The following is a 27,733-nucleotide window of genomic DNA, read 5'->3' as shown; positions in this document are numbered from 1 at the left end:
ACTTGTAAATTTTTTTAACTGATTGAATTTCAAGTTGATGGCGTCTCCTTGAGGTATTTGATTGTGAATGGGAACTGAACTCTGGCAGTTCCTAGCCCCCAGCCCTGTGTTCCATTGCATTCTTAATAATCCAGTGGGCACTGTTGTCTCTGAGTGTTTTATTCCAGTGCTGACATCATCATAGGTCTGGAATAAGTTTAGAAATGATGGAAACAGCATTATGTCATGGTTTAACAGTTGGTGTGAACATCAGAGCCAGTGGCAATAGGGCACAAAGTCAAGGGTTGCTCTTCTTGGCCCTTTGCTCTGTAGGATAAAATGATCCTGTAACCCTACACAAGTACTTGCTTTGTGTTTTCAGACCTTCTGTCCTATCCTTCTCTCCTGCCCCCACTTCCTCTGACCCACACCTTGTCATTGTATTGATATTGTAAAATAGCTCAGTGGTTCCCAAACTTGTTCCGCCGCTTGTGCAGGGAAAGCCCCTGGCGAGCCGGTTTGTGTACCTGCCGCGTCCACAGGTCCGGCTGATCGTAGCTCCCAGTGGCCATGGTTTGCTGCTTCAGCGGCGCGGGCCGAGGGACGTACTGGCCGCTGCTTCCAGCAGCTCCCATTGGCCTGGAGTAGCGAACCGCAGCCACTGGGAGCCACGATCGGCCGAACCGTGGAGGTGGACAAAAATACAAGGGAGGGGACCGTGAGCAACAAATCAAACCCCTGGGCATTTCTTTGCATATTAAATAGGAGGAAATAGCTCAACAATACAACCGGTTGGCAATTATTAGTGCCATACCTTGAGTGGATCTTTATTTCTGGGGGCAGATCTTGGAGCCCAACTTCTGCCTTCCTTTCTTTTTGAGGCTGTTTATTTTTTGTTTGAAAGATGTTTTAAAAATACATTGTATTTATACATTCCCCCCCCCCTTGGATCTAGTGAGGACTAGAGACCTGGGCACCCCCTTCCTTCTGCTGTGACCCCAGTCTCCAGGTTACCTACAGTGGAGCTCAGTGGCAATACCCACCCCCAGTTTAAACAGCAGGACTATCCAAATATACGAGTCAATCAAAAACATAGAGACCATCTCACTAAGCCTCACCAGCGGGGAGAATCCAGCCCTCTCGGAAAGGCAGAGACATGTGGGGCCAAATTACCGCCAAAAGCACCAGCTCTGGCCCGTGTTACCAATAAAAGCAAGCTAAACCCCACCTTAAAGGGGGCAGAAAGTAAATGAGAGAAGCCCAAAGATCCCCTCTTTTGGATTTGGGGCTAGGAGTTTGGGCTCCCCAGTGAGTCCTCTCCTGAAACTCAGTATAGGGATTCCTCAGAATCTGATTGAACATGGGAAAGTCCTGCTACTGGCCATTGACTTCTCAGTGTTAGCTCCTTCCCCTTTCTTTTCCTAGAGACAAATCCTTTGCTCTACCTGTTTGACTTGCTTAGGATATTAGGAGCTGCTAATAGGTTTCATAACTGTATGAGGATCAATCTGCAGAAGTTTAGTGTGATTAGGAGAGCTACTTGGGGACCTACTGGGGATGTGTCAGACCAGCTTGGGGAGAGCTCTCAGCATGTTGCCAACAAAAACATTTCCACTGTAATCCCATTAAAGCACCTTTCCAGAAGCTGTGTGAAGGCAAGGGGCTGCAAAGCAGCTTCCACCATCATTTTGGAATCCATAACACTGGCACACGATATATACACAAGCACTGAGAACAGACACACTATGCACAATACACAGCAGCCCTAAAACTAATTGATTGATTGAACTTCCTCTACGCCCATCACCAAAACATCTGCCCACAGCATGACCTAACTCAGCATGATGCTGCAGTTAGTCTCACAGCACAATGAACCCCTTTCCTTCTGCACTGGCCCATACCAGCCATAAAAAGAACCAGCAATTATCCAGCCAGGCAAATGCTTGACCAAAGCAATGTGCCTTGCACTGCACAATGAAGCTCAGGCTTTGATGGGCTGAATTCCAGAATGTGGCACATCACATAAAAAACCCTCCTGCCTCCAGTAGTATCCCAAAGTGCACACTGGGAAAATTATAGCTAAAGCACCTCAAGTATCTCAGCCACAGCACTGGTGCAGGGGATCAGAGCAGGTCCCAAACCACAGCAGGCTTTCTGGATCAGAAGCAGCATCTTGAATTCCACTGCTACAATGAGTGCGGCCCTGCCGAGCAGTGTACACAACTGAGTAAAACCATGCATATAAAACTCAGGAATTTAGCAAGACAAAAAGAGAGAGGGGAAAAAAAGAAGTGGGGGAAAATATAAAGGAAGGTATGCCATCACTGCAGAGTTAACTTGGGCTCTTATCCACCGTAGATTCATTTGCTGCCCCAGTGCAAAGCAGGGCTGAGGGGAAGGATTCCCATTGCAACAGATGGGCTGTGATGGAGCCAGCTGCCTTGTGAAGTCAAATGCTAATTTCTTTTGGAAATATTCCCTGTTATAAGACCTCTGCCTTGGGCTTTTTCACTCTCCCCCTTCTTGTGTGATCACCACTTTAAATGGAAGGGAGCTTCTCTTTACTGGCCATAATTAGATGGGTAGTTAATATCTTCCCCCTGACCTCCTTTTGACTTGCCATCATGTGAAATAAAACGATGATGGCGCTTGGATTGCTGACTTTCCCCAGTTACTTCCCTGGGATGAAAAGGCATTTAGTGCTTTGTGTCTGAGTAATGGTCCATGAGGAAGGTACCTACTGGGGAGGGGATGAGGTCACTCCCAAATCCCAAAGGGAGATAAAAGAGGCTTAAATTAAAAGAAAGAGAAAATCTAGCTGATACTGTATTATTGCTGGAATCAGCTGATTTCCATCTCATTAGCCTTTCTGCTCCTGGGCTCTCCCCGATGATTAGGTTTTGAACCATGGGGCTTTCAGCAAACCCTGGTAAATTGTGGAATGACTTTTCAGCAGAGTGGAGGGAGAAGAGACCCAGGAGGGGAGTGGGAGATTCAAAGGGAGGAAAGCTGCTTCACACGGCTGCCCAACAAAGGCACAGCTGGGATGTCTCTGCAAGGACCCCTTCATATGGAGGCCAGTAGATACCCTCTTGCATATGGATTTCTGCTTCACTGTGTTCCAGGAGGAGGAGGTGTCTGGTCCATCTCTGCACTTCAGATCAGGGCACAAGACAGAACCAGTTTCCATTTACCATGTGTTCTCTGACAGAACACTGCCAGTATCTTGCTTTGGGTTCTGAGGTCGAACCAGAGGGTTGAGTGCTCTGGAGCAGAGGGAGAATGGCCTTTTCTTTTCCTGTGCAGTAGGGACTTTGAAAATCCTCTCTGAGCATTTCTGAATGGGGAAGATTTCCTGCTGGTGAAAGTAGGTTTGTGCTGCACATTTCGGAGACAAAGAAGTGCCATGCAGTGTGCTGGATCTGGCTGGAGGATTTGGCCTGTCCTGTATTTCTGGAGCTCTAAATTCCATTTTAAAGATCAGACTCTTACCAGAACTGGGGGCTAAGCTGCCTATTTATTTTTTAAATCAATATGTTTTTCAGCGAAGCATCTGAATAAACGAAGTAGCAGTGACCACCTTCTCCTGCCTTCCCTTCTTGCCTTGCCTGAATCTTCTCTAATGTGTGGTCATCACGGAACACTACAAAACTAGCATCAGACACAACAGTGACATCAAGAGATGTCTCAGCTACAGGAGGACAGATTTCTTGCCCTCTTCACTGCCCTTCCTTGCTCCAGATGATGGCCAGAAGAGAGAAGAAACAGAATGGGAAAGATAAAGAGACAAATCAGCTATTATGGCTTTGATTCTCAGACTGGTATTGTCTCTGCTTGCCTGCTACTTAATGAGTAACCCAAGCCACTGATCTAGATGGAGCTCCAGCAGATACATCAGTGCAGCCTCTTCCACTGCTAGTCCTTCACTTCTGCTCTCATTTGTTCCATCAGTGCATCCTCTCTTCTCCCTCTATCTCCTGGCTGTTTGGATCAAGATACAGCATAATGGGAAGGGACCATCAATCCATTGATTGCTCTTTCTTAGCTAATGTCTTAATCTTTCATATGTTGCCAATTCAGCTATAAAGGAATAAGTTCGACGGTGAAGGAAGCCCTGATGGAAGGCCCTGGAAGGTAACAGGTGAGAGAAAGCTATGATCTGCTGCATCCCTGTGCATTTCCTAATCCAGACAGACCCAAGTGGAGTTCAGAGAGCCTGGTAATACCATAGCCCCTGGGTTTCCTTATTGCCCTGGACACATTCCAGGCACTTCAGCCTCTTCTACATTGTTAATTACCTTGTATGTCTCTCTCAGAAGGACGGCAACTCCTCTTGCCTCTTCCAAGGCCACGAAACGTGCATGATCTTATCTGTGATGAAATTCACTGGCTGGTTTCAGATGAAATGCATGGAGGCATGCATGGGTGAGATCTGCTTCTTCTCATGAGGAAAGCATGGGGCAGTGTAAGGGGACTTCTGAGGAAAGAAGAGCTGGCTAGGTGCTGCATAGCAGGAGAATCTCAGGGGAGTCTCAGGAGATCAGCCAGAGGGAATCACCTCCCACAGAAATCCAGAGTCCTGAGGCAGCCTGGGGATAATTCCTGGCTGGGAGATGGTGGTATAATCATCATAAAGAACAACACATGCACTGCAGGTGCAGGAGACAATTATCTTTACATTAGTTTATAATAGCCTCAGCATCCTCCACCCAGCTCAGTTACTTCTTATCAATTCAAAGTTTCCTCAGGCCACCCCTTCTATTTAACAATGTGCGCTGCTGTCATTTGCTCCACTTAATGTTTGGGCTGCAGTTGGGCATTGCCCTGTGTTGTCTGAGGACTTAGTATTGTCACTGCATGTGAAATCTTTTTCTCCACCTTGGACCAGTTGCTCCTATAACTCCTTTGAATTCAGTATGCTTACACCCAACATGAATCTGGTCCATGAACTTCAGCCTTTCCCAGGAGCTATGAGAGAGAAACTGGTCCCTTAAATCTGTGACACATTGGATAGTACACAAGATAAGATTCCAGAAGTTAGAACTGGAAACGCCCCATCTAGCTAGCCTGTTCTCCTGGGGGCTGATGCAGGATTTGTCCATACAGTATAATCTCCAGTGCTTTGTCCTGTATACTATTAAATTATTCAAGCAATGGAGCTTCCATCAGTTCTTTTGGGCGATAAATCCAGGTCAAATTGGTCAAAATGGTTCCTGATAATCAGCCTACAGGTCTCTTTGCTCCGTTCCATCCTGTTGCTACTTGTTGTGCCTCTGGATGTCTGTAAATATCTTTTCTCACACCCTACAAGCATAGGTGTGTTGATAGTTTTTACCTTGAACACAGCTCAGATGTGTGGTTCACACTTCTCTTTAGTTATGGCTCACATATTTTCATTCTGAACCCCTTTTTTTAGTGTTTTTAAATAACTTTCCTCATAAGTTCCCCTTTGAGCTGAAGTGTCTTGTGCTTGTTCTAGGTCCAGAGGTGGGGGGAAAGTTTGAAGAAAATCTGTTCAATGGATTTGGAGTTTTCTGAACATGAAAAATTGGTTTTTCAGCTGTGAAAAATTGTCCAGGTGCTTTTTCATGCTGGTATAACAAAACCAACTGGAACATACCAATTCAAATTCATCACATCTTTAGCCCTCAGAGATGCATGTTTTGCTAAGCTTGAGTGAGTCATGAAGTGATCAGTGAATGAAGCCACTGCACTGGGCATGCCTGCTATGTTGTTTTACATATCAGTGTAGGTGCCTATCCCATACAGTTAGCCAAATTTTCAGTATCACATAGACCGTGGAGCATTCCATATTCTCCCAGCCTGCTGACAATCCCCTGCATCCTCTGAGCACCATCCGAAGGGGCACAGTAGCTCTGTCAGCCTCCGAACTGGACCCCAGCCCTGCCAGTTTCAAAGTCATTGTGCTCTGTGCTCATGCACCCAGAGCTGCCTTGCACCCAGCAAAACATGCTTAATGGGACAGTATCTACACTGGCTCTGTTTCTCTAAAATCTCCCACCGGTGCAACTCCACTTGTGTGAGCACTGTTGGGAGTCCTTGTGTAGGCAGGTGCCAGCATTTTAACTTCTATGCCACCTAACCCAGGTCTGAACAGGTCTTCATGACACTGTCACTGGCACTAGGGGGGGCTGCACCAGTGAGGAAGGGTGGGAGATTTTAGGAAAACTGGCAGAGACCCTAACCTCACTGGGTGATTTCATTGGGCTAATTTAATTAGCTACCTCTAACAGAACCACACAACCCCAAGGAAAGGTACTGCCAGCACAACGCCTATGCCCCAGCGTTCCCACAACCTGCCCCAAGCCTGTATGCAAAGGCAGGCTTAGCAAAATACCACATCTTTGCAGAGTGTGAACTACTCATGCAGCTTCCTCTTCCCCAAATCCTGGGTGCCGAGCTGTGGGGTTCATTAACTGAATAAATACAGGGATAAGGGATGTTTGACTCTTAACAGCAGCTACCACTCGAGAACATGACAGATCAGCAATTTCCCAGCAGGCCCCGTGATGGGATTCCTGGGCAATGGGAAACTACTGCCTCATCTACCTAGCTCTGAGCTCGTTGTGCTCCTGGCAGGCCCCACACTGAACACTTGAGAAGCGGCTGTGAGAAGAATTCCCGCATTCAGAGGGAGGGAGCAGGGCTCTCAGCAGGGTGAGACAGGAAGGAGAACCCCCCTAAGCCTTCAGGAAAGTAGCACTTAGGATGCTAAGTGGCAGGTGACTCACCCTCACCAGCCGGGTATTGTGACCCCTGCTCCTTGGTTTATCTGGTTCTCAGAGAAACTCCAGGGGAGTTTTATGACCAGAAATGGGTTTGACTACCCTGGGCTGCATGCAAACTGACAGGGCCCCAGAGGGACCTAACACCTTCCCCCAGCCTGCAGCATAAGGCCCCAACCAATACAAACACCAAATGCAGGTCCCTGACAGACAACTTCAGGATGCTCCTAAACACCCTCAGCCAAACAGGGGAGCCCCAGCCATACAGATGCCTCCTGCTCCTTAGCACTGACCTTGCTAATGTGGGAGGTGTTGATGCCTCTCAGTCCACTTCCTAGTGGCCAGGTGTCCGCACTGATAAAACCCCTCCACAATTGGCACTGACTGGCCTCTTCGCCCCTCAGCAGACAGACCACAGGGATGGAGCTCAGGGCAGCCTGAGCCTGTTGGTGAGGTGGGCACGAGAAGGTTGCACTGCAGCTGCCTGGGCTGGACCCACTGCGTGGAGAGCCCCTATGGCTGATTTGTCCCTTTTCACCAGCACGTAATTTGCCAATCTGTAATACAATTGACTCCCTGGTACCTGTGAGACCCCCTCTTCCATTCTCCAGGCTTTCTGCTTCCTGCTCCAGCTGAGGCGCCTCTCCCCTCCCCACACTCAAAGCTCTCTCACTGCCCCACATCCCCAGCTGATGGGAGAAGGGACAGTGCAGTGAGAGCAGTCCCTTCCCCCCTGCATACACCCAAGCACAGGCTCCCCCTCAGCTCCCTTCCTTTTCTATTCTCCCATTCACTCCACCTTTATGACCACCATAAACCTTTCCACATCTCCTTTTCAATGAGGCTGTAAAGTATGAACTGGTGACCTGAGGATTCCAGACCATGGGCTCCTGACCCTCTGGCAGTGGGGCAGCTTACATCCCAGACATGCAGCTGGGCCTGGTGTCTATGGCAAGTGTAACTAACTGCACATCATTCTGTCCAGGGGTCAGCTCCTCAGAGTTCAGTCTCCACAGGCAGGAATGCCCACAGGAGGCACCAGGTGCATCTGGTCAGGAGTCCAGGTGTGATTTTTTTCAGTTCTGGCTTGGAGATGATTGAACTAATGAGAGAACAGGTGGGTTTGGCCCAAGATAGGGGAGAAATCTCATGTCAACAGCTCACCAAAATTTGTTGCCGTTGAATTTACACCCAAACTCCAGTCCTGATTTGGCCTACCTCCAGAACCCACCCAAACAGACTACAGAACCAAATACCAGCCTAGTGGCTCATTATCTTGAATTATGAAAAAGCTAGCTCCTAAGAACCCTCTACAGTCACAATCAGAGATCATATGAAAATATAAGGTGAGGGTACTATCTAGTGGGGGACATAGTCACATACCCAGAATTCCCAGATGTTCTGTACTGTGGTCTGCAGAACATAAATAAAGGCAAAATGAGAGTCCAGTTGGTACCCATCAGTTGGGCCTTCCCACTTTCATTGCACTCCTGCATTCAGTGCTGGCATTGGCAGATTGCAATTTATGACATAAAATAATTTTTTTAGTTGGTGCATTAAAACTGGAGGCAGAGCTCCTGTCCAGAACCCATTCCAGGAGGCACAGAAATAAGAATAACAGGAGTACTTGTGGCACCTTCCGGGGGGCACAAGGACCCCATTCCAGTTTGTCTCCTCCCAGCGGGTAGGCAGAGAATCTGATCTTGGAGTCATCCTCTGCCTGTCTTTGGTACAAACTGCCTTAGCTAGCTAGCTTGTCACCCTTGACAGAATGTGAGAGATCCCAGACTGGCATTCTGTGCCCCATTGCCCTGGATTGATACCTGTTTGATGCATCCTGGCCCAGATACACCAAATCATTGTTTGGTTTCAGTTCACCCAGATAGCCCTGGGTATGGCTGGTACTTTAAACTGGCAACTTGGCAAACTCAAGAATCTAAAATCAAGTAATTAGCAGGCAAATCTATTAAAATCCCAAAGCACTCAAATATCAACGCCAGTGACAGTTTGAAAGGGAGAGGGAAAGGAGAGTTGGTGAGTATGATATCCAAGTACTTATGCATCTGAAACTGAGGAGCCAGCCTCGCTGTCAGTGTTACTCAGGGTATGGAGTATGGCAGAGGCTTGAAGCAGCCAGCATGCAGCAATTTTGTCTGTCTGACCCCTGACCTCAGTGAAGCCTGCAATACAGCCACATAGTGTCTCTGCAGCCACAGACTCTGTGGTGCAATGGATAGTGCATTGGACTTCTAGATCAATGATAGATGAAGCCATTCAAAGGTTGTGGGTTTGAGTCCCACCAGAGTTGTATTTTGGGGGTTGGACTAGATGACCTCCTGAGGTCCCTTCCAACCCTGATATTCTATGAACACCAGAGCAGGTAAAAGCATTTACTCATCTCTGCTGTGACCAGATGGGAGAGGGGCTTTGCTGCATGTTAGCAGCGGATCAAACACAAGTCTCAGAGTCACACCATTTCCACAGGCAATTCTAGAGTCGCAGGCCTGCCCCCGAAGGACCAAACTTTCCTACCAGGTCAAAGGAGCAATGTTTCACTACTTTGTTTTGATTGGATTAAAAGGTCCAGTGGAAGAAATGGCTGCCTGATGCCTTGGGCTCTTCTCATGCCTGTCCAGTGGTTGGTGGCTACGGAAGAGAAGCCCAACAAGAAGCAGTTGTAGCAATGAGCAGAGTATATACATTGCAGGAAGAGCTGGATAATAGGGTTTAGAAGAAGCCCGGAGTAGCCAGTAGCAAAAGCCACCAGAAACCAAAATGGGGGCACAGTGGTTTGTTATTATTTTACAGGACATTAATTGTCCCAATCACAGAACAGGATCCTCTCCTGGAATAAGTTAGTGTGGAGGCCCTATGGGTACACGCACAGTATGGCAGACAGACAGACATAGGATGGGGTTGGTTGTTATGAGCAGGAGGCTTCATGAACTAGGAGGACTCTTCAAAGTTGTTTGCACAAGCTGAGCAAAGGAGCTTGCGGTCTGGCTGGGAAGCACTCCCAAGTGGTAATGCTGTCAGGCTGCTGGGAATTAAGGATAAAATGGAACAGGGTGTAGAGCCTGGCTCTGAGCCGCCCTGTGTTAGAAGAGGCAGAAATACTACTACTACAGCTGAGCACTCACACAGCACTGCACTAACATTAGCTAATTCACATTCGTATCTGCCCCGGGAGACCCAGTAGTTGCCAATTAGGGGCAACATTTGCAGACGGACACGGCCTAGTGCTAGCCGAGACATGGTAGTTTTTCATAGGCTTGGAAGAAACTGCAGTCACTGGTTACTGTGCAGGAGCCATTGGCAAATGCTGCCTGTTTAATAGCATACCATGAAGATCATTATTACCTTCCCTGACTCTCTGATGGGGAAAATAAGGGAAAGAGGGTAAGTGCCAAACTCCCATAATGAGCCAGTGTCAGCGTCCGGGTTAAAATTCAGAAGCTGCTGGCTCAGTTCAGCTGCTGAGCTGTTCCCAAGCTCAGGCCACTGGAACATGCTGCCTCCTAAAAAGGTGACTTTGTAGGTCGCCCCCTTTGCAGATGAGTCTTGCAATGACTGGCCCACAAACAAGGGCTTCCTTTTAAAGCAAACACCATTCTTCAGTTGAGATCAGTTCCTCTTTCCAACCTGAACCAGAGAACGAACAAAGGGTAAGTGCTAAAAATACCCAGTCCACTTCCGTGTCACACTCCATCCTGAGGGGTTTTCCCAGGTCAGGAGGGAGGCTTCACTTTTCTATATAGACTCTACACAAAGTTTTTTTTTGGGGGGGTGGAGGAGGGAATATCATGGAGAAAGTGAAATGGAGCCACAGTAACCACCACCACCCACCAGAGTAGCTGGTGTTGTTCTTGTGACCCGTCTGTGGGTCATGGGGGGAGGGGCGGAAGAGCCTGTATAAAAGGATAAAAAGCAGGGAAGGGAACACTTGGACAATAGGACTATGTCCAAACCAGCCAGTCTGGATAACATGTCTAGGAAGTCAGCTGACAGACGGTCTCCCTGGGGAAATCTTGTAGGAAGGACAGCAGAGGGATCCAGGCAAACTGCAACCTGTCACTGGGCTTGTCCGTGCACAGAAGCTGCCCTCATTCCATTAATCCAGTGCCACATCACACCTTGTTAAATTGGTCAAACTTCTGTAGGCAGGGCAAGTCTCTGTAACCGCCCTCCTAAGTGAAAGGCGGAAGAATAGAGAGAGAGGAAAAGGTTATGAAATACCTGGACATTAAGGGAACTGTGAGCATTAGCTAAACAGCATTGAGGGGGCCACAGAGAGAGCTTGCTAGGGAAACTTGATTGCTTCTGTGATAGGATGATAGAGCTGTGCTCATCAAAGGATTTGATAATAGCTCTCATGAACTCTTCGCTGATACATTAATTTGGCTTGGATAGGCAGACCAGAACAAAGGATGATGGAAAAAGGGCAACTATTGGAGTTAGGGGCCCTTAGGGGTGCCCTAACCCATTTTTGGGTGCCCTTCAGCGCCCTGCATTACTCTGGCACACATCACTGGCTGGTTTGGTGCTTTTCACCAAAGTACAGGTCACAGATGCCAACATCCATGGGCTGCCTTACTCACACGAGGCAATGGGGAGAGCTGAGCAAAGAGCCCTGTACAGTGTTGCCCAAGAATGGGGAAAAAGAGGGAATCCTTCTTCCATCCGGCAGCTAGAAGTGAAATGGGGACAGAGAGAAGAGAGAGCCCCTTGGTAGCCGGAGGGAGGCTGCTGGTGGTATTCGATGAGTTTGAGATGACATTACACTAGCTGAGGATTCTGTTTTGCAATGACGTAAAGCCACCAACACTCCAGAAGTGTCAGGCTGTCATGTGGTGGTGACTCTTCCATCCCCAGCACTGTTCAGGAGTGAGACAGCTCCCCTGTCACTGCCTTAGTGCAGACAAATCCTTGAGTGGGGGCGGTCTGCATGCACTTTGCATCCACTAGGGGCAAGTACCCACTTCCCCAGCTCAGAGCTCCTCACGGAGGGGGTAGGTGACCCAGGGCAGAAGAGACAGTAGGCAAACATTCCAGGAGGGAGGGGCTGCCTCTTGCTTAGGGCCAGGCCTCCTTCCTCTTTCTGGTTTGCTGGCTGAACTCGTGGCTTCACCACAGAAAAGATACTAAGAAGTGGGCCGTGGGAGGCAGTGACCTTCCAGAACCGGCCCATACTCGGTGAACTCACACAGGGACTAACTCAGACAGCCCAGTTATAGCCTTGAGCAGCAAGCTCACCCAGATGACTGTAACAGCAATGCCTCCTCCCATGGGCTAGGCACTGAAGGGCCGGGGGACTGTCCCCAGCACTAGCTGGAGAGGCTGGAGCAGTTTGTAATGCCACTCTGTAAGGGATCCTAAAGGGCTAGGACACTGTTAGAGACAGCGCTTCGCACGACCCTGAGCCCATGCCCACCTACAGCAGCACAGTCCATAGTTTGGGCTACCTGGCTGGTTGCATCTCCGGGCTCCCATCCATCTCCTTTGATGGAAGCTCAGCAGGTATGATCCAGTTAGGGAAAACATGCCAATGTAACGAGAACAATTTCACTTCTGCTTTTTCTGGACCATCAGGCTGGGACAGTGCGAGTGAGGGAGATTTCAGACACACCAGGAGGGAGATTCTAAAAGGAGGCTGCAAAGCAGGAAAGACTTTGCAAATTGTCTTCATGTCACTCTCCACTGAGGAAATCTCCCTCCCACCGAGATGCCGCACTGGCTGGGCTGTGGCAGGTTCCAGTCCCTACTGAGCCCCATCACAGAGGAAGGAAGTGCCAAGAACAAAAAACCCAGCACCTCTAATTAGAAACAGCTGTCAGGGGAGTTTTGCTGAGTCACACAGAACAAGCAAGCGGTATTAAGAGATATTGGAAAGGAGTGGCAGCGGGGACAACAATGGGTGCCAGTGTAAACGCGAAGGAAATAGTCTCCCTCTTCCATATATAGGGCACCCAGTGGGGCCCACTGAGCTCTGAGGAGGGAGAGCAAATGCATGGTATGGCAGGTTTTTCTGTCCCTAATGCACAGAACAAGCATCACCTTACCTAGAAATGCTTAGAAAACCTCAATCTCCCTCACGGGGAGAAACAGGGTAAACTTAGAGGGAAAACGTTCATGAGCTTCTTTTGCAAAGATCCTTCGACCCCAGAACATAGTGTAAGAGTCTCCCACTCGCCTCAGTTACTCAACCTCCAACACCACTCTCCCTCACCTGCTGCACAGGGGACAGGAGGCTCACTTAGGCCTTGTCTTCATGAGGAAAAAAGGTGCATTCTCAACTCGAGTTAGCTAACACGGGATAAAATCCTAGAGAAGATAAGGCAATTTGTGGTTTCACATGAGCTAGCAGGTTGAGTTAGACTATGAGGGAGCCTTGGGTTTACCTTGACCTGTTCAAGTGCGTTAATACTACAACTGCCTTGTCTTCACTAGGATTTTACCTCATGCTCATTAACTTAAGAACAGAACAGAACACACCTTTTTCCTAGTGAATACACAGCTGTAGTGTCTGTGAAATATTCGCAAAAAGAAGAACAGGAGTACTTGTGGCACCTTAGAGACTAACAAATTTATTAGAGCATAAGCTTTCGTGGACTACAGCCCACTTCTTCGGATGCAGTCCACGAAAGCTTATGCTCTAATAAATTTGTTAGTCTCTAAGGTGCCACAAGTACTCCTGTTCTTCTTTTTGCGAATATTTCACAGACACTACAGCTGTGTATTCACTAGGAAAAAGGTGTGTTCTGTTCTGTTCTTAAGTTAATGAGCATGAGGTAAAATCCTAGTGAAGACAAGGCAGTTGTAGTATTAACGCACTTGAACAGGTCAAGGTAAACCCAAGGCTCCCTCATAGTCTAACTCAACCTGCTAGCTCATGTGAAACCACAAATTGCCTTATCTTCTCTAGGATTTTATCCCGTGTTAGCTAACTCGAGTTGAGAATGCACCTTTTTTCCTCATGAAGACAAGGCCTAAGTGNCGCAAAAAGAAGAACAGGAGTACTTGTGGCACCTTAGAGACTAACAAATTTATTAGAGCATAAGCTTTCGTGGACTACAGCCCACTTCTTCGGATGCAGTCCACGAAAGCTTATGCTCTAATAAATTTGTTAGTCTCTAAGGTGCCACAAGTACTCCTGTTCTTCTTTTTGCGGATACAGACTAACACGGCTGTTACTCTGAAACCTGTGAAATATTCAATGGCCACAGCACTATATAAGCCCTAGGGATTATGGGAAAACATTCCTCCCTCCCTGTCTTCCCCTTAGATGCTGTGCTTGGCACACTGAGCAACAGAGAACAAAGAATCTCCAGCCTTTGAAAGCTGCTTCTTGCATCTTTGTGAGGACTGGAGCAGGGTCGACATCTGAAAGAGCAGCTTCGGGCACAAAGGCAGCACCGAGACTTTTGCATGTGGTTGCATCCAGAGTCTCCTTTAATACAGAAGTACGTCTAATGAAGACTAAAGGGCCCAGCATGCAATGTTCCAGCTCAATTCAAGTGACCATTCACTCAGATTGAAAGGGAGGCATACTGGGGTCTGTAGACTCCCTGGGCTGCCCTTTCATATTAAAGGTGAAGGTGCCTGTAATTGGTTCCATTTTACATTGCCAGCAGGTATGGCTCTTAGGTACCAGGTGAATTACTAACAAAGCTCTCAGTGGGGCACAGCAGGGCTGTCCTGGTTTAGAGTGCATGGAATGTACAACACTGAAGGCTTCTTCATGGGGCAGCGGAAGGTGGTGATGAATAAACCAGGTGAAGGCCAAAGCAACATACTGTGGAATGCATGGAGGAAAGTACAGCCCAGTATGTGGGTTAAATGAGGAACATTCCTAACCAAGAGGCCACCCAAAATGCACATTTACACCTTCAAAAACACCTGTCAAAAAACAACAGCACCTGCAACTGGGGCTTTGTTTATCATGAAACACCCTCTGAAGTAACCATGCTCTGGATATGCACAGGGCAACCAGCCCTCTCTCCCTTACCTTCTCTTGCATGATAATCACAGCTCTTGGGAGCAGCCAGACTGCTTATATAGCACCAGTGGTGTGTACACAGTGCTCTAAAGACAAATAAGAAAATACATCCCTGTCCTAAGGAGCTTCAAATGTAAATGAGATGAATAAATCCACAGACAACAACAGAGCCTGGTGGGTAAGGAGGGAAGCACAATAGAATAGAGAACAGCATAATCCCATGGCCGATCTTGACATGACCACAGTACCCTTCTGGATCAAAGAGTCTGAACTGAACATGGAAACATGAGCTCAGCTCCATCCAATGAGATAAGGCAGTAGTTGCAGACGTACAGACACAATGCAGGTGGCAGGGATTGGGGGGAGGTAGAGGGCAGCACCGTCTTTAGAGCAAAGTGTCCTTTATTTTACAATAAATCATTTAATGACAATTCATGAATAATTTAACCTTTTTCCAAACCCCATTCACTCTGCAGTACTCTGCAGCACCAGACATGTAGAGCTCGACTTGTAAACGTTCCTGGGTGTTACAATCAGTGCCAGGCTCGCTGGGGTGACAAAGACTAGAACTGAGGAAACCTGAAAAGCAATGGTTTTTGTCACAGCAATCCTGGCAGCGACAGAGTGGAAAATGAATGTGTCTGCGCTCAAGCACAACACCCATGATGCTAATGAGTGTTTCTCTTTGGCTTCCTGAGTCCAGGAAGGAGTAACCTGGCAGCAAGAGAGCTGCAGTCTCAGTACCACAGGAGCAGAGTCCCCTACTCACCCGGCCCTGCTCAGCATGTTTTATTGCTTTCAGGACTCTGCTCCTGCAGCATCTGATGATTATCTGGGCAGCGTGAGCACCAATGATGAGAGTGTTACTGGTTAGAGTGTCTGGGAGCTCTTTGCCTTGATGGCTTCCATGGGGGGAGGGGGGGCAGCTGTCCCTGGAGCTAGACAGCCAGATTGCACTCTCCTATCATTGTGGAAAATGTCACTGCAGGTTTATGACAGTTCAGAAATTGTGGCTTGGCTGTCCTAGTTCAAGCTCTGAGGATGTCCATCTGCCTGCACACTGACCTGAAAAGCTTAGGAGTTTTGTCTTAAAAGCAGACAGAGAGGCTGAGAATTTTCAACTCAGGTTCTTTTTGTTGAGGTAGATTAATTCCTATCGCAATGGCCAAGAACATGGCAAGCTGCCCTCAGGCACAATCTGCACTGCTCAGAGCCATTTAGAAGTGTCAACTCAGCACAAAGATTTGGATGAAAGTTCAAGGGACAGGAGTGTCAACAAAGGGGAGAGTCACATTTTTAAACAATATCCTGGGATTCTACAGAAATCACCCTTTCCCCATTCCTCACAAGGCCATTTTTGATACTGTAAGCTGTTGTGTTTGGGCCATTACAGAAGAATACACTACAGGTTTGTCCACACTACAAGTGCTACAGCCAAACAGCTGCAGCAATGGAATGGAAGAGCCTTGGTGATGGAAGGGTTTTTCTATTGCTGCGGTAAATCCTCTCCCTTGAGAGGTGGTTGCTAGGTTGATGGAAGAATTTTTCTGAGGATCTAGCAATGTCTATATCAGGGCTTAGCTCAGTTTAACTACATCTCCCAGGGTGTGAACTTTTCACACCTCTGAGCACTGTAGCTAGATTGACCTAAATTTTAGGTGTAGACCAGGCCTAACACATCTTTACAAGGAGCATTTCACATGACTCTGCAGCCCTCATATTGCAGGGGGGAAAGCAGAGGTGGGGGGCTTCTTGTTTACTAGGTTGACAAGTAAGGAGTATTTAGTTTGCCTATTGAAAGGCTGGGTGACAACTCCTGGACAATGCTGAACACCAGTTCTGTAGAATAACAATTCTGTTGCTGTGGAGATAACGATCTGCTCACAAATAGGAGAGGATGGGTTCAGCCCTGAGCGATGGAAGAAGCAGGAGGGAGAGATCCATTCAAAGAGCACCGGCCTTGTTTCAGGGCAGGAAACCCACCAGGGAATTCTTTCTAACTACAACAAAACATTTCCAAGTCTCCCACAATGAGCAGTTATTCCTTGCACACAAAAAAAGCAGTATGGAGAGATGGCCCATGGAAGCTACAGCATGTGTCTAGGCTGCTTGCATCAAGAGGGAGCACAGCATATTGATTTGATTTTGAATGTTTTATTGTCGTGTTTGTGAAACCTTTAATGTATTAGTGAGGGGCAGGTGCCTAAAATACAATAAATATTATTCTCCCTCTCCTGTCCTGTACTATACTTCTGTAACTCGGTCTATTGCTATCTGTTCAGTTCTCTTTTCCTTATTTGGATGATAAGGAATGGGGTCCACCCTGTTGCTTCTGAATCCCAGATACTTTGACAGCTGACGACTCTTTTTCAGACGACAGCATATCCCACAGCTGAGAAACAGAAAGCAAAGAGTGATCACCACCACCATCAATACCATCAGGTAGCGATTTCCTATCTGATGAGGACAAAGCCACATGGTCTTGTTGGCTATCTTAGTTGAGAAGTTCCTGTTCTTGTCCTGATAAGAGCACAGAGTTTCATTCAGATCCAACACACTCACATGGGCAGCTTGTAGAATTTCCAGCCAGCTCAGTGCACAACAGCTAAAGGGATTGCCAGCAACATTCAGATGATTGAGGCTGCTGGACCATCTTACAGTGGCAGGTTTCTCTAAGGCCTGGAGATTGTTATTGCGAATGTCCAGATTTTCCAGTGGAGAGCAGACAAGATCAGGGGGCAAAAGACTCAACTTGTTGTCTGAGATGTCCAACTTTTTCAGCATCTTCAGACAAGGGAACTCTGTCTTGTTGTTGTCCATCTGATTTCCTCTCAGAGAGAGCTTCTGCAAAGAGAATTCCAAACCCTCCAGAGCTCCTTTTGGCATGAACAAGTCTTCATTCTCAGACAGATCCAGGGAGACCAAAGAGGTTTGGTTGAACATGTAAGGATATAGCCTCACAATGTTGTTCCTACGTAAACTCAGATACTTCAGCTGCGGTATGTCACAGAAGGATGTACAGTTACCTCTTTGATCTGAGTTATGACCTATTGGGATCTCTCTTTTATTAGCATTCTGGCTCTCACAAGGCTGGAGGCTGTTAGAACCAAGGTCAAGTGTTTCCAGTTTGGGCAGAATACCAAAAAACCACGGTGGCAAGGAATGAATGAAATTGTCTTGAAGATCCAGTGATCGCACTGACAGAAAGGCATTGTCACGCATCACGCCTGGCTCCTTGCTTTCCATATCACCAGGAGATGACTCCACAGCTATATTATGGAGACAGTTCTTAGCCATATTGAGATTCTGGAGGGAGCTCAGATTGTGAAGGAAAGTAACTGGGAACAAATTCAACAGGTTACTGCTGAGATCTAAGTCAGTTATCTTTGACAGTCTAGCTGCTGCATTGTAAATATTCAAGGATATGTTAGGTCTTGCCATCTCATCATACTGCAGTCTGAACTCTGCTGTATTGGTGGAACTTGGAGCCAAAGAGACCATGGCGTTATCAGAGAGGTTTAAGTGTGTGAGGCGATGCATCTTGGGAAGCTCTGGAAAGTAGATCAGTTTGTTATGACTCAGATCTAGCACCTGAAGCTGGTAGTGTTCCTTTCTCTCCTCCGTAACAAAGAACTCCAGGGCATTGTAACTGAGATTTAAAACTTGCAGCTGTGTGAGGCTGAAGCCCGAGATACAGTGAAGGGAATTCATGGCTAAATTCACCACTTTTAGATTTAATAGAGCCTCAAAAGCTCCTTCCTCTATTTCCGTGATGTAGTTATTGTTAAGGTTGATCTCTCTCAGCTTTAGAGTTCCCTGGAAGATGCTCCCTGGCAGCCTGGTCATCTTGTTCCAGGACAGATCCAGTTTCTTTAAAGAGGTGAGTTTGCTGAAGTACCAGGCTGCCATATCACTGTCCAAATTATTTGCAGAAAGGTCCAGGACCTTTAGATTCCTCAGTGACCCGAAGGCTCTTCCATTGGTGAAGTAATTCCTATCAAGGTGGTTTGCAGCTAGGAGCAGAGAGTGAAGATGAGTTAGATGAGTCAGGGCCATTTCTGACACAGTTGCCAATTGGTTGAAATGCATGTTGAGGTGCTCTAGCTGCCCTAACTTTGATGTGCAGCTTTCCGTCAGGTTTTGGATGAAGTTGTCAGAGAGGTCGAGCTGCTTAACCCCATGGCCAAGCTTCTCTGGAAATGTGCGGAGGCCAAGACCTTGGCATGAGACCTGAACTGAGCTCTATGGAGAAACAAGGAAAGCCATCAATGAGAGTGAAGGAGCTCAGCCCACACCTCATTTCAGACGTGGCTCCACTCCTATCACACTCACCTTACTGCTGTTTGGAATTTATACTAGAAATTCTCAGTCACAAGCATGCACTCCCCCCCCCCCTTAGGCAAGTACTTTGGCCATGGTGGGCTGAGATCAAGGCATAAACTCCTTCACACACAGTTTCTAGCATAATCACAAATCCAACCTTGTGGGTGGGAAGCTCTTTCAGAGCTGTAGGGGGTTGTGACCTGGCTTTCTGAGGTACGGTGGGGGCTGGAACTCAGAGCCATCCCTTGGGTATGGTGAATTGGGGTGACCGTTCTGGGCCGCATGCTTTGGGGGCCCCCGCGGACCGGACCGATTGGCCGGTGAGGTCAGTCCCGGAAGTGATGATTCGTCACTTCTGCCCCGGGCCCCGCACCCCTCTAGGGAGGGTCCTGCTGGCACTATTACCTTCAGAGAAGCCCCTGAAGAAGGCCAGGTTATTGGTGTGTGCTGCTGAAGCCCTCCAGCCTGGGTGACACAGATGCACTTATGCTGGGCCAGCAAATCACAGCTTAGACTCAATGAAGGAACCACACAGCACCTCTGCTCCCTCTCCTGAACAAAAATAAGGCACGAGGGAGGCAGACAGCTCCCAACTGCTAGATCACCACTGTTCATTGGCTGCTCTCAGGTACCATCATCACTGACCAATCATCCTTTTCCCTCTACCAGCAAGGATCTGTGCCACACTCACTGGGCTGCAGAAGGGTATGAGACTTCGTGGAGTCTGCCAGCTGCATCCCAGAGCCTAGGCTGCAGTGGGGTGCGTGTCCTGATGGCTCCACTTTGCCATGCACCACTCCCCCAAGCACAGCCCTCAGACAGGCACATATTCAAGGAGGGGACAGGGAAGTAAGAATAGTTCCCACTGGGACCTGCCTAGTCATTTCTTATCCCACAATGAGAAACCTCAATCCTCTGGCAGCCACAATCCTCCCTCAAGTGTCAAGTGATCCATCCCACCTCCTCTAACCACAGCCTATCAGTTAGTGAACAGGAAAAGGCCCAGCCAGGGGGTGTGATCAAGCAGGAGGCAGTGCCATGATCTCTGTCCCTTGTTTTAAATAGTTTGTCATTCACTTGAGTGACTGGCTGGGAGCTAGATCCAGCTTTAGCGCCTGGCCATGAAGAAAAAAAAGATGCCTAGGAGTTAGTGCTCTCACTGTCATTGGAGAGACTGGGTTTGATTTCAGGCCCATGTTCCCTTGCTCTCCAGGCCAAGACAGCCAGGGAGTAGAAGCTGGGTAGGTATAAGGGGAGGAGAAAGCCATCGTTCTCATTGCTTATAGGGGCCCAGTTGGTCTCCTCCTCTCTCTGCTCTGTCCCCCACATTCTAATTCTATAGATCTGGTGTTTCACCAACTGGTCCCCAAAGGGGAGATCAGTCACAGAAAAGTGGGGGAGGAACAGACAATACAGGGTGACAAGATGTGTCCAAGGTATCTAGCATTTCCTGGCCTGGACATACAAGTGCTGTGTAGAGCCTCACTCAGACACATGGTATCCAAAAAACTGCTCAAGACAGAGTCTGTCTGAAGATGAGGGGTAACAATATCACAGGGTGACAAAATGAAAGCACCTGGGTACAAGGCTAATGGTCAAAGTGGGGAGATTACAAGGCAGAGGTGGGGGGGGGGGGAGAGAGAGGCTTGAAGAGAAGGTCTGAAAGTCCTTGCAGCAGAGAGAGACAAGAAAGTGTAAGAGGGGACATTAAAAAGACAGGCTATTACAGGGGTGGCTGCTAGGCTGAGGTGGTCAGAGTTTTGGGGGAAGATTTTCAAAATCTGGTTTTAAACTTTCATTTGCCCCCTTCAGTATCACAGCAGGGTATGAGCACAACCAGCAATTCCTGTCTCAGACCCGCCGGGGGCATCGTTTGGCTATTAAATCACAAAGGAACCTGGGCAATTAGCCTTACCTGCTGGCATGGCAGAGGCTTTGGGCTCACCTCCGCACTAGGCTGGGCTTTGAGAACAGATGGGAGCAGCCAGAGCAGCAAATATCCTCTTTCAGCCAGCCGGTGTTCTGACAGAAACATGATGGGCTCCAGGAGCAAGCAGCCCCTTCCCACTGCTTCAGTGCTTTCATATGGGCTAAGGGAGAGGAAGACTTCTATATAAATAGGCTCCAGTGCGGGCTTGGGGAAGGAGATAGTGTGTGGGAGTCCCAGCTACAGTACTGGGAAAATAAAGATATACGCCTCTGACGGGGAAAAACAGTGCATGAAGCCACAAGGGAAAGAGAAACTAGGGAACGGGGGTGGAGATGCCACTGCACATGCTTCCAGGTGATTATTTGAAACTATAAAGGAAATAAATATTAGAGAATGGAGCAGACAAGGCCCAAGGAAAGAGAGGAGTTTTTGTGGGGATTCCCCAGTTTGGAAACCACATTGTTGTCCAAAGGGTTTGTCCTAGGGTCTTATCTGCAGCCACTTCCTGCTGTGCTCTGGGTCAGAACTCATAGCTAAGCCTGGTTAGCTTGGATAAGGGATCCCAAGCGAACAATTTGACACTGTAGGAAATGCTGGGCTCAGGCTAGCACCTAAGACCAGATGGTGCCACCAGGCAAAATGTAAACTGGAAGAGTAGGGCCCCCTTTGCTGCCCAAACTGGAACTAGTCACAAGGTGGGAGGTGCTGGACATCTGAGGGGAATTGAATTCCTTGCTGTGGTGATAAACAGCACTGGGGTCCTTGTTCATCACAACTGGCCAGGCCTTCCTCCATGAGGTGGGGGAGACGAGGCTGGAGTGAGCCTGGAGAGGGAATTCCCTTCTCCTTCTCTGGGCTACTGCAGCTCATGCAGAGGGAAATTTTACAATAATACCTGACCCTTTGCTGGGGAGCGAATACACCAAGGGTTTTACCATCCAGCTCCCGTGAGTGAGTCACTCAGCACAGTCCTGAGGTGAAGTCCAGCTCACACCCTCACTAGGGGTTTCCTGCACCTGGAGTATCCCATGGGCTCCACTGGTGCTTCTGCTAGGGGGTGCCCAGTCTTCCACAGCCCATGGGCTGCTTCTATTCCCAAGATCAGAGAAGCCTCCCGAAGGGATGGAGCCTCCCTGAGCTACATCAAAAGAGAGGCGAGGGCAGAAGAGATGGGCTCATAAAAGTGGCCTCTGTTTAAACCCCTGGCATTCCACCTCCTCTCCTGCCCCCCAGACAGTAACAAATGTACCAAAAGGGGAACATGCCCACCCCAACCACACAGCTCTGAGCAGCAGCAGCAGCCAGCAAGAGCCTTTCACCTTCAGTGTAGGGTGCAGTGCAGAGAGAACAGAAGCCATCACTGGGGTGAGTGAACAATGAGTCGGCAGTCTCAGTCCAGGGCTCAGCAAGTAGGTGTTCACAACATCCCTTCACCCCCAGTTAGCCCTGAACTGAATGGGCCACAGAGACTGACCACCTGTCTTTCCCTAGCGGGGCTTAGTATAGGGTAGAACAGGCACGGCTGGAGCCAGGGGTATATGTGGGTGATGGGAGGGGCAACTTGTGCTGCCACTGCCCATTATCACCATGCCCTCTTCCTGGGAGCCTGATGGTGCGAAGCATGGCTGGAAGATGATTGCCTGGTATTTACACTGCACTGGGGGAGAAAGAGGAGAGAGAGGGGTTTTTCTATGACAGCCTCATATTTAGGGTGACCAGATGTCCCATTTTTATAGGGACAGTCCCATTTTTGGGGACTTTTTCTTATATAGGCACCCGACCCTCCCACCCTCTGTCCCATTTTTTCACAGTTGCTATCTGGTCACCATACTCATATTAGCTCCCCTAGTACCAGCATATATCAAAAAAGAATTTTTCTGTAGTCCCATATCCAGGGCCACTCTGCCACCTACTGGTTGGTCCATACATATAACAACAAGAATGTTTGGCTGCTGGGACAGTTCATGGGATATTTTGCTAAGTGGACTTTTTTGTTGGTTTGGCTCAATGCTGTTGACTCTTCATTCCTTTCCTGCAGCAGGCAGCACTGCCACTGACCAGTATGCACAAAAGCTTATTTTGCAGCAATTGTTTTAGATGTTTCCTAATAGGCTATTTCCCCAGCTCCTGGTGTCTTTGGTGAAGGAATATGGTGTAGTCTTAAAAGGAGGTGGAGCACAGTGGAACTGAGCTGAGCTGGGCCTGCATGTTAGATTTTTCCATCCTCTTGCTGGTTTACATTGTGGGAAAGCTCTTTGTTTCTTATGGTTCAGGGCTCAAGCAAAATGCAGTGCTGAGGGTCACATGCATCTCAGTGAATAAACAGGGCTCTTATGAGGGAGTAGAGAATCCTGTGGAAGTTCTAGTCTCTGGACTGGAAAACCAGGTACAGTGCTTTAAACCCATCTTCTTCATCAGTCCTCACTGGGTGCAGGACCCCTGAAGGCATCAGCTCTTCTAAACCTTGCTTGTTCATATTGGTTCTATTGAAGGCCTGGGTTCAAGGCTATGAAGGCAAACACAGACCTTAGAGAGAACAAGCCTTTATTGTTCTTTAGAAACAATCAAAATATGTCACAAAACGTATACAGCTCAAAAACGTGGAATCTCCATCTAAAGAGACACTGGCCTGCAGCTCTCAAGCTCACCTCCTCCATCCAGCTTCACCATCCCTAGCAAGGAGCAGAGGAGGGGGAAGGGAGTACAGGGAAGGGAACAAAGTTAACTTCTCTGGTTATGGGTGACATAACTCCCTAGCACAAGACCCAGGCTCTGTGCATCCCCTAGCCTTTTTCCACATCCCCAGAGTGTCAGATGGGGGAACCCAAACGAACTCCTCTGTGCACTTTAAACAGCTGGTTAAGGCCTTTAGGGTGAAATTAACTGAAAGTCCCTGATCAGACTCTGGCACACTCATGTACTCCTTGGAGAATCCCCAGCATTTCCATCCAAAGGCTGGGAATTCCCTGTGCCTATCCATATCTATTCTGCCCTTTGGAAGAGGAAGAGGAAGAGGAAGAGGTGTCAGTGCTGGCACCAATGACAGCTGCAATAGTGCTGGGCATATCTGCACCATCTGGAACACAGACACACTCAAAGGGAACAGCCCCTGGGGTAGGCTCTGTCCTGGGAAATATCTTTGTGCCAGTGCAGGTACCTGTAGTGCTAGAAGAGGTATCTTGTGCCTGTGCTAATCCCTGTGCTGAAGATAGTGCCATGATGAGTTTGGCAGCATGAAAAAGAGCCTGCTTGGACCCCTGACTGTAGGGCCACATGAGTAATCGAATATGGCCCTGCATAATATCTTTCACAAGGCAAGTTGAATTGGGCTCTCTGGAGTGCGTCAGAAGAACTTACACAGCTGGTTCAGAGGGGATCCCATCTTCTTCCATTATGTTCTGGATTGAAGTTGGAGGCAAATACTGCTGTTGGGATTCAAGCAATGGCAATGTAGTCAACAGCTTTGAGGGGGGTTCTCCAACAAGAGGAGAAATTGATGGTGGTGATGGTATCAGCACTGGAGGCCTGAGTTGAGGAGGAGTATGTGCCAAAGGTGACAGCAGCACTGGAAAGGAGTCCACAAAGGAAACGTGTCGGTGCTGGAGTAGAATGATGCCTGTTTTTCTTCTCCTTAACCTCTCTCTGCAAGTTGGATGCTTCCTCTTCTCCTTTTTCTCTGGGGCAGGGTCACATGGAGATCTGGAAGCCTGTCTTTTGCTTACAGCATTGACCAGCATCTATTCTAACAGGACCAAAGGAGTCTTCAAGTGCTGTCACAGACCATTGTGCCAGTGTGGACTGTCTACATGGAGCTTGTGGTGAAGGATGGTGCCAGATGGAAAGCTCAGCCTCTGCAAGCGTTAGCTTCAGAAAGGTGGACCTCGGGCCCGATATTGAGGGAAGTACCAAGGCAGGAGTGGCTAGGTGCATCTCTGGCCTCTTTAGAGAAGACCTCAGCACAGAAGCAGACCTCAGGCCTCCTGCAGGAGTATCAGGTCAGTCTGTTTGGATGCTTGCAGCCTGAGCTACCTGTCCCTCCTTGTCTGAGGAGTACAACATGGCAAGTCGTGCACTGGGACACTATGTGTGATTCTCCCAGGCCTGGGGCATGGGATACGTGCATCTGTCTCAGGGAAGATGGCTGAGTAAGGTGCTCATCTTTTGAACCCATACGGAATTTGAGATCCTGGAGATAATCCAAGGCCAACATCCACTAACTGGTCACTAACAAAAATTAACAATAATTAGCTGTGACTATCCAAAGAGCACAGACTCATAGACCAGAGAACTAGTGACGTTAGTTCTTGGTGGAAGTAGCAAAGGAACTGAGGTGGTGGGGAGGGGGGTGCACTCCCTTATACAGATGGAGCCAGTGATGCCATTCCAAATACAAGCATGCTACTGTACCCCCCAGGGGCAACTGCTTTTCTGTACAGCTCAGCATCAGAGCTGCTGAATCCCATTAGTGGGAATACACAGAGAATCTGCTCTTGTGACTTGACACTGCTTCTGGGTGTTTCTCAGACAGAACTAGACTGGGGTGGCTGGGCAGTACCTGGCCAGACATGCTATTGATCCCAGATCCTGGATCTGGCTGTTCTAATGGTTTCAGCAACATGGTCCAGTCAAGGGGAGAAGGGAAGAGTGGCGACTCAACAGCAGTGCAACAGGCATTAGTACTGTAATGGGCCAGCATGCTCTGCATACAGGAATAAGCTGGTAACTTTAGGCTCCCTGCCTCACACCACAGCCTTCCTTCTCTGAATGAGGTGACCTGTCGTCAGGTCCAGGATGTAACACAGCACCTGCAAAACAAACAGCACAAAGCAGAAAGCCCAGAAACTTCACAGGGAATCTCTCCCCCACCAGTTTGAGTCCCAGCATGGTTCAGAGTGAGAAGGTGTCTATCACAACGCACACTATCACATCTGGCCCTGAGTAGCTCCCTTGTTAACAGACTCAGTAGAGAGGCCAAGGAGACTAAGTCCCCCTTTCCCACTTAGTGGGAGCTCTTCAGGCCTAGGGGTAAGGCACACTGGCAGGGAATGGAGTGTGCACCTCCCATCAGCACAACCATCTCACTTTGGACTGAAAATAAGCCTCCTGGCTTTGCAGAATGCCTCTACCCTGGGACTTTGGCTAATGGAGGTACAGTTCATTCCCTTCTTTTGCCTACTTAATGCCCATTCCCAGCTGGATGGCCTGTATCTCTGAGGGCTGGGATTCCCCAGTCACTGTGAGATCTCTCTGGTGTCCAGGCTTCGAGCAGAGGGAGCTCTGATACACTCATCTTAGGGAATGGGCCATGAGTGTGAGCTGTGAACCGCTCTAGATCCTGCTCCCCAGGCCATATATCAGGGAGTTACTGTTCATCTGTAACGGGCCAGTTCTGCTTCTCTCTCAGGCTGGCTCCCTTCTTGCTAGTCACTCTCTATGGGGCGATTACAGTCAAGAGTGGCCCTAGCCTAGGGTTACCATACGTCCGGATTGCCCTGGACATGTCCGGCTTTTTGGTACTCAAATCCCCGTCTGGGGGGAATTGCCAAAAAGCCGGACATGTCCGGGGAAATAGGGAGGCAGCATAAGCCAGGGTCCGCCCAGCCCCAGCACAACCCATCGGGTCCGCAGTGCAGCCCAGCCGCCCGGCTACATTGTAGCGAGCTCGGGTGGGGGAGGGGTGGGGCGCAGCCGCAGAAGGCGGCGAAGGGGCCGCTGCTGCCCCCGTAGGCCGGGCGGACCGCGCGCCCCAGCCGAGCCCGCAGGACCATGGGGAGGCCGGGCCCAGCCAGCGGCTCGGGCTTCCCTCATGGGCGGGGACTCACCGGCCACTGGGGGAACCTTCCTGCGGCCCCGTCACCCCACACGGCAGGAAGGAGGCTGTGGGGCAGGGAGTGCGGCATGTGCCGGGGTTGCAGGGACCCGCGCTGCCCCGGTCGCCGCTGAGCAGCCGAAGCCCCTGCCAGGCAGAGGCTGTCAGGGGAGCAGGGCAGGCAGGGGGGTGCAGAGGCTGCAGGGCGAGGAGGAGCAGGGCAGGTAGGGGCATAGAGGCTGCAGGGACAGGGGGGTGCAGGGGCTTCAGGGTGAGTGGGGAGCAGGGAAGCACTTAGCAACCCCCAACCAAGATCAGAGTGGGAGGGAGGAGGGGGAAATGCGGGGTGCTCAGAGGAGGGAGCAGAGTTGGGGCAGGGACTCTGGGGAAGGGGTTGGAATGGGGGCGGGGAAGGGGCGGAGTTGGGGCAGGGCCGGGGGCGGGACTGGGACCCTGTGGAGTGTCCTCTTTTTTAAATGTTTGAATATGGTAACCCTACCCTAGCCATTTTGCCAGCCAGGGCAGAAAACATTTTTGGTGCCCTGCTGCCCTGAGTGGCCAATCAGCAAGCAAAAAAGGCCAGCCAATCAGCAATGAGGAAAACAAAAAGCCAAGTAGAATAGCAGTACTGTGCCCTGGAAGGAGGCGCCTGCTTGCCTGACCCTAGAACCAGTCCTTAGTATAGTATCATCTGGCTCCACACGAATCCAAGGGAGGAGACAAATGACCATTACTGAACAATTCTGCAGAGGTCAGGGTTCTGTACCATTAAAACAATGCAGCACAAGGGAGCCCTAGAATGCAAAAATCATAGGGCAGGCCCCCAAAATGATAAGATTGGCTTAAAAGTCATGAGATTTAAAAATATAAATCTGGGCGGTTCTTTTATCTTCTGAGCACTTAGGGTGCACTCAGTTCACATTTTCAACATTTTCTCTGCAACCATAAAT

At 48.9% G+C, this 27,733-nt stretch overlaps 1 protein-coding gene across 2 annotated transcripts; it reads right to left on the bottom strand.

The window, feature by feature from the left end:
- Positions 1–16,575: 16,575 nt before the first annotated feature.
- LOC117883275 (transforming growth factor beta activator LRRC32-like) lies at positions 16,576–21,141 on the bottom strand. Of its 2 annotated transcripts, none has more exons than XM_034782437.1 (2): positions 20,960–21,141; positions 16,576–18,963 (listed from the first exon to the last, which is right to left on the bottom strand). In XM_034782437.1, exons 1-2 carry the CDS (start codon positions 21,077–21,079, stop codon positions 16,966–16,968), a joined length of 2,118 nt encoding a protein of 705 aa, XP_034638328.1. In that variant the 5' UTR covers positions 21,080–21,141; the 3' UTR covers positions 16,576–16,965. The 2 variants fall into 2 exon arrangements, with proteins under 2 accessions (XP_034638328.1, XP_034638329.1); XM_034782438.1 differs by having other exon boundaries at positions 16,576–18,734; positions 20,960–21,099.
- Positions 21,142–27,733: the final 6,592 nt, after the last annotated feature.

Source organism: Trachemys scripta, chromosome 9 (assembly GCF_013100865.1).
Source record: "Trachemys scripta elegans isolate TJP31775 chromosome 9, CAS_Tse_1.0, whole genome shotgun sequence".
NCBI lineage: Eukaryota > Metazoa > Chordata > Testudines > Emydidae > Trachemys > Trachemys scripta.
This window is presented reverse-complemented; position numbering and strand designations above follow the sequence as displayed.

Coding starts and splice junctions, on each gene's coding strand:
- LOC117883275 (XM_034782437.1), bottom strand. CDS start 21,079: ATGTTTCTGTCAGAACACCGGCTGGCTGAAAGAGGATATTTGCTGCTC. Junction 18,964..20,959: donor AGCCTCTGCCATGCCAGCAG/GTAAGGCTAATT, acceptor GTTTCTCCATAG/AGCTCAGTTCAGGTCTCATG.